The sequence below is a fragment of the Camelina sativa genome, chromosome 13 (assembly GCF_000633955.1).
Source record: "Camelina sativa cultivar DH55 chromosome 13, Cs, whole genome shotgun sequence".
NCBI lineage: Eukaryota > Viridiplantae > Streptophyta > Magnoliopsida > Brassicales > Brassicaceae > Camelina > Camelina sativa.
In genome coordinates this window covers 18,042,532-18,049,838 of record NC_025697.1, presented here as the reverse complement: position 1 = coordinate 18,049,838, position 7,307 = coordinate 18,042,532, and the positions used below count along the sequence as shown (strand labels likewise).

At 35.5% G+C, this 7,307-nt stretch overlaps 2 protein-coding genes across 2 annotated transcripts; both read left to right on the top strand.

The window, feature by feature from the left end:
• On the top strand, window positions 3,822-4,307 carry LOC109128373 (extensin-like). Its single transcript, XM_019234584.1, has one exon. It carries the CDS (start codon window positions 3,822-3,824, stop codon window positions 4,305-4,307), a length of 486 nt encoding a protein of 161 aa, XP_019090129.1.
• Window positions 4,604-5,640, top strand: LOC104738351. The gene is made up of 3 exons (XM_019234800.1): window positions 4,604-4,782; window positions 4,872-5,096; window positions 5,171-5,640. Exons 1-3 carry the CDS (start codon window positions 4,642-4,644, stop codon window positions 5,519-5,521), a joined length of 717 nt encoding a protein of 238 aa, XP_019090345.1. The 5' UTR covers window positions 4,604-4,641; the 3' UTR covers window positions 5,522-5,640.

The following is a 7,307-nucleotide window of genomic DNA, read 5'->3' as shown; positions in this document are numbered from 1 at the left end:
CCTTTTGAAAGGTTTTTCAAAAAATTGAAAGGAAAAACAAAGAACAAAAGATATGCGGCAGGATCAATTGTTGAATCATATATCAATGACGAGATTGCTTATTTCTCTGAGCACTACTTTGCTGCGAACATACAAACAAAATCAAGGTGAGCAATTAAGAGTGAATATTTTTAAAGTGATATTTAATTTAATAGTCATAATAATAATTTTTTAATTTTATGGTCAGGGTTAACAAGATTTGATGAAGGTGACGCGTTTGAATATCATGTCCCTGGAGTACCCACTATATTTACTCAAGTTGGCCATCCCAGTGGAGAAATAAATGAAATATGGCTTTCAGGTGATGACTATCGTTACACACACGCATATGTTTTACGGAATTGTGACTATTTTCAACCAATTGAGAGGTATATAATTAGTTACATGTCACAAACTATTTACATTTTAAGATATCTAATTCCACTATATTTTCTCATATACATTTGTGGCGATCTGGTCTTTCTATATTTAGTATGTTCGAGGATTATATTTCGGCAAAATATCCAGGACTTAGCGAGAAAGAACTCTCCGCGAAAAGAGCTGATGAATATCATTCATGGGTTAAACAATATGTATGTTAAATAATTTTTCGTGATATACCTATTTTACTTATTGTTATTATTTAAAATAACGGGACTTATATGCAGGTTACTTATTGGAACGCCTCCAATCCATTTCCTACTTGGGTTAAAGAAATTGTCTATGGACCTTTAAACAATGCTAAAACATGGCCAATGTATTTTACAAGAGGTTATTTGTTTCATACAGAGAATCACGATGCTGGACGAAAGACATGTAACTATGGGGTCTCTCTTAAAGGTGAAAATTATGTGAACGCATCTGATGCTGCAGATTTCTACGGGACATTAACTGATATCATAGAACTTGAGTATGAGGGGATGCTTGGGTTGAAGATCACACTATTTAAGTACAAGTGGTATGACCCTGTTATTGGTAGAGGCACTCGCAGAAGTAATGGTGGCGTTGTAGACGTTCTTTCATCCAGAAAGTACAATAAATATGAACCATTTATTCTAGGTATGTATATAATTTTCCACATTAATTATATATTATCACTATTACCTTTTATATATAATATGTGTAACCTTTACACGTTGATTGCAAAAGAGCATCTCAAGCCCATCAAGTTTGTTATATTCTGTACCCATACATAAAGAAACCGAAGCATTTGTGGCTCAATGTTCTAAAAGTAAATCCGAGGGGAAATATTTCTGGAGAACCAACTCTTTGGCAAACAGAAACTGATGATGATGTATTGATCACTACAGTTGAAGATGTCATAGTAGACAATTTGGAAAAAGGAGACCCAATAAATCTCGATTATGATGTTGCAGACGCGAAACCTGAAGATGAATTTATGTGTAATTTATCGTCTTCGGATGATGAAGAAGAAGATGACAAAGAACCCTGATATATAAAATAAATTATGTATAAGATATGTAAAATAATTTACTGTTTAATAAACATTTGGAAGACATTGTTAATTTCTTTAAGATTATTGTTTTATACAATAAGTATNAAAGAAATTGTCTATGGACCTTTAAACAATGCTAAAACATGGCCAATGTATTTTACAAGAGGTTATTTGTTTCATACAGAGAATCACGATGCTGGACGAAAGACATGTAACTATGGGGTCTCTCTTAAAGGTGAAAATTATGTGAACGCATCTGATGCTGCAGATTTCTACGGGACATTAACTGATATCATAGAACTTGAGTATGAGGGGATGCTTGGGTTGAAGATCACACTATTTAAGTACAAGTGGTATGACCCTGTTATTGGTAGAGGCACTCGCAGAAGTAATGGTGGCGTTGTAGACGTTCTTTCATCCAGAAAGTACAATAAATATGAACCATTTATTCTAGGTATGTATATAATTTTCCACATTAATTATATATTATCACTATTACCTTTTATATATAATATGTGTAACCTTTACACGTTGATTGCAAAAGAGCATCTCAAGCCCATCAAGTTTGTTATATTCTGTACCCATACATAAAGAAACCGAAGCATTTGTGGCTCAATGTTCTAAAAGTAAATCCGAGGGGAAATATTTCTGGAGAACCAACTCTTTGGCAAACAGAAACTGATGATGATGTATTGATCACTACAGTTGAAGATGTCATAGTAGACAATTTGGAAAAAGGAGACCCAATAAATCTCGATTATGATGTTGCAGACGCGAAACCTGAAGATGAATTTATGTGTAATTTATCGTCTTCGGATGATGAAGAAGAAGATGACAAAGAACCCTGATATATAAAATAAATTATGTATAAGATATGTAAAATAATTTACTGTTTAATAAACATTTGGAAGACATTGTTAATTTCTTTAAGATTATTGTTTTATACAATAAGTATAAATTTTTTTTGTGTCATAAAAAAAAATTTAACAATTTGACTTTGGGGTTACTCGAACCCAGGTCTGATGATATTAATCAGGGTACATTAACCATCTGAACCAAATCCTTTTTTGTGAATATAAACAAAATGTATTGGTTATATTGTGTAACACTCCTCTTATATTTTGGGCAAAAGAAATTTGGNCTGGACGAAAGACATGTAACTATGGGGTCTCTCTTAAAGGTGAAAATTATGTGAACGCATCTGATGCTGCAGATTTCTACGGGACATTAACTGATATCATAGAACTTGAGTATGAGGGGATGCTTGGGTTGAAGATCACACTATTTAAGTACAAGTGGTATGACCCTGTTATTGGTAGAGGCACTCGCAGAAGTAATGGTGGCGTTGTAGACGTTCTTTCATCCAGAAAGTACAATAAATATGAACCATTTATTCTAGGTATGTATATAATTTTCCACATTAATTATATATTATCACTATTACCTTTTATATATAATATGTGTAACCTTTACACGTTGATTGCAAAAGAGCATCTCAAGCCCATCAAGTTTGTTATATTCTGTACCCATACATAAAGAAACCGAAGCATTTGTGGCTCAATGTTCTAAAAGTAAATCCGAGGGGAAATATTTCTGGAGAACCAACTCTTTGGCAAACAGAAACTGATGATGATGTATTGATCACTACAGTTGAAGATGTCATAGTAGACAATTTGGAAAAAGGAGACCCAATAAATCTCGATTATGATGTTGCAGACGCGAAACCTGAAGATGAATTTATGTGTAATTTATCGTCTTCGGATGATGAAGAAGAAGATGACAAAGAACCCTGATATATAAAATAAATTATGTATAAGATATGTAAAATAATTTACTGTTTAATAAACATTTGGAAGACATTGTTAATTTCTTTAAGATTATTGTTTTATACAATAAGTATAAATTTTTTTTGTGTCATAAAAAAAAATTTAACAATTTGACTTTGGGGTTACTCGAACCCAGGTCTGATGATATTAATCAGGGTACATTAACCATCTGAACCAAATCCTTTTTTGTGAATATAAACAAAATGTATTGGTTATATTGTGTAACACTCCTCTTATATTTTGGGCAAAAGAAATTTGGGCCCAACAACATTTCGATCTGATCCATCAAAATCGATCTGAGACAAACCTATTCCTAAACCTAAACCTAAAACATTCGATCTCTCCTTCTTCCTCACTTCCTCATCTCCTTCTTCCATTAACCCTAAATCAATCCATCAATTCGATCCATCTCCTTCTTCTTCAATCTACCTTCTTCGATACATCATCCTTCTTTCTCAATCTAACCCTAACCCTAAACCTTCTTCGATTCATCTCCTTCTTCCTCAATCGATCCATCTTCTATGTCGTCGAATCCTGCTGTTAAGAAAACCAAAAAGAGAAAGGTTGCACCCAACCTTTCTCAGAGAGCCGGACCCTCTAACCAACCCCCACCCGTCGTTAGAAGACCCAACCCTCTTCCACCTCAGTACAATTTCACGCCAACGGCTCGAATTCCTTCCCCGTTCACGCCCCAAGAGCAACAACATTTCCGGAACTTCCCACCGCCACAGACGCTTTTCCAGAACTCAGCCAATCAAGTTCCTGATCCGCCCATTTCGACACCTGAGGTTCAGAACAATACTGCTCACATGCCAGAGGATCATCTGCTATCTCCAACGCAGCACTCTCATGGTCATAGTCAACAACCGTCTTCTCCCGGTAACAACTACGAGCCTCAACTCCAGGATGAGCCAATGCAATCTCTAACTGCCCTGCTAATGATGCCTGGCCGTGAGAAGTTTACGACTGTTCTCTCTCCCATACAGTTGGAGAAGACGACTTGGTAATGTTTCTAGCTTTGGTTTGATGTAGAATTCGATTTAATTGCTTTGGTTTGGTGCAAGCAAGTGGTTTGTCATACTTAGGATGTCTTTGGTTCTCATAGTTTGCGGATTGAATTCTTTTGTTGCTTTAAATTGGTTTGTCTGATTGAAAGTTTCAATCTCGTTGCTTTCAATCTCTTTTGTTATGTAGAAAACTCACACTTGGGATCCATTGATAACAGGAACCGTTCAAGAACATTTCAACACCATCTGTAACCGTCGGATGAAGGGCATGGTTAGCGATGCAAAGACGTCTCGAATTAAACCTTCATGGATTGAAGGTACTCTCTGGCAAGAGATGGTTGATAATTGGGATACTGAAGAACAACAACAAAGGAGTTCAACCTATTCCAAATGTCGTTTGTCTGACCGTAATGGTCTAGGTCCTCACATCCACTTATCAGGACCCAAGTCATATAGAGAAATCCAAGATGATCTGGTTAAGTCATTTCTAATTTGTTAGTTACATTTATATCCTTTCTATCTTTAAACACTTTCATAACCATTCTTTATTTTGTAACATTGTAGGAAGAAGAGTTGGGAAGAGAGGTCAGTATGGGTGAAGTTTTTTTCAAAACACATACAAAGCCGGATGGTTCTTATGTGGATGGCAAGGCAGAGAAAATTCATCAAGCTTATCAGCAGAAGTTGCAGGAGAAGATGGCTGAGCTTGAGGCAGATTCAAGCCTTTCAGATGGTACTTCACACCGTCGAGAGCTCACCACCGATGAATGTACTGCCATCTTCCTTGAGGTAAAGTACCATTTCTATTCGATCATGAATTTGTTTTGCTCTTTATTTACAGTTTTTCTTTTTGGTAAAAACAGTGCACTGAGAAGGATTCACGAGGAACTCCTTATGGTCTTGGAAGCCTCAAAGCTAATCTTGGCAAGGGCAAGCAACAATCACAAACCGAAGCCTTTCTTACATTGCAAGAGCAACTCAAGGAAGCCCAACGACAAATTGAAATTCAGGCGACTCTCAATGCTGAAGCTGCTGCTCAAGAAAAAGAGACTGCTCGAGAAAAAGAGACTTCTCTCCTTGTGGCTGAGCAAAAGAATGAGATCAAAGAGTTGTCGTTGATGGCAAAGTTTACGCGCGACACTAATCCAGCCTACCTGGAGTTTATAGCCTCTCAATCAGCTGAGGAGGACAATCAACATTCACCAACAACATGATCAACTCCAATATGGTTCCTATATTCTCTTAACTCATGAACCAAGTTCTTTTGTTCAGTTTGTATGTGTTATAAACTCTTTCTCTCTTTGGTTTTGGTTTGATTTCTGTTTTGGACTAATGTATTTTCTGGTTTCAATAAAATTATGGTTATTTATATAATGTGTTTTCATTAGATTTTGGACTTGTATATTATGTTTGTCCTCCATTTCATTAATTTCAGGATTAATATCAGGATTACAAAACAGTAATAACCAGTTAATTTTATTATTTTCTAAAACAAAATTGTCGTTATGTAGTCGTCATTTAGACAGAACATTGTCGCTAGGTTGTCGTTAAATAGTCGTGAAATATGACGACTATTTAACGACAACCTAGTATTGTAATTTTATTCATGTAACAAAGTCGTAACTTCGTTGTAAATTAGTCGTCATATTTAACGATTATTACACGACAACTACTAATACAGTCGTACACTAGTCGTCAAATTGTCACTAAATTTCGTTACTACATAACGACGACGTGACCACAATTTACTGACAACAATGTATAGTCGTTAAATAGTCGTTATCTGAAAGATAAGTTGTTTATTTAACTCCTATTGTACTTATTGTTATTGCAGTTACTAGGGTGGCTCGTAGCAACTCCATTTTTCTTCATTTCGCTTTACGTAGTGTTGCTGCCATGTTTCAAAATACTGGTCCGCAAGTTTGGCGCCGCTTCTTCAACCCCAAAGCTACCTACAAGTATGGAGACAGAGCTGAACCCAAAGCCAAGAGATGCTTAAATTCAACAAGAGTTAGAAAACCTCACTGTTGTTTTTATCAATACGAAGCCCTTAAATTCTAACATCAAGCTGCGTAGACTAATGTATAGAGTATACACACTTGCATTGTCAAATCCTCACACTCTTGTTTGTAAACTCTTTCGGAAATGTTAGTAACCAAAATTATTGGTGGTTACATGTAAACGTCTAAACTCGACAGGTCCATACATAAGCATGAAGTCATATCAAGATTCACATTTTCTTCTCCAATTCTTAATTTCCATCCAAATTTCATGAGATTCATTTTATAGATTGGATTTAACAGCCCACAATATTTGGTTCATTAATTTTCAAGTTGTGTCTAATATTTTNAATATCAGGATTACAAAACAGTAATAACCAGTTAATTTTATTATTTTCTAAAACAAAATTGTCGTTATGTAGTCGTCATTTAGACAGAACATTGTCGCTAGGTTGTCGTTAAATAGTCGTGAAATATGACGACTATTTAACGACAACCTAGTATTGTAATTTTATTCATGTAACAAAGTCGTAACTTCGTTGTAAATTAGTCGTCATATTTAACGATTATTACACGACAACTACTAATACAGTCGTACACTAGTCGTCAAATTGTCACTAAATTTCGTTACTACATAACGACGACGTGACCACAATTTACTGACAACAATGTATAGTCGTTAAATAGTCGTTATCTGAAAGATAAGTTGTTTATTTAACTCCTATTGTACTTATTGTTATTGCAGTTACTAGGGTGGCTCGTAGCAACTCCATTTTTCTTCATTTCGCTTTACGTAGTGTTGCTGCCATGTTTCAAAATACTGGTCCGCAAGTTTGGCGCCGCTTCTTCAACCCCAAAGCTACCTACAAGTATGGAGACAGAGCTGAACCCAAAGCCAAGAGATGCTTAAATTCAACAAGAGTTAGAAAACCTCACTGTTGTTTTTATCAATACGAAGCCCTTAAATTCTAACATCAAGCTGCGTAGACTAATGTATAGA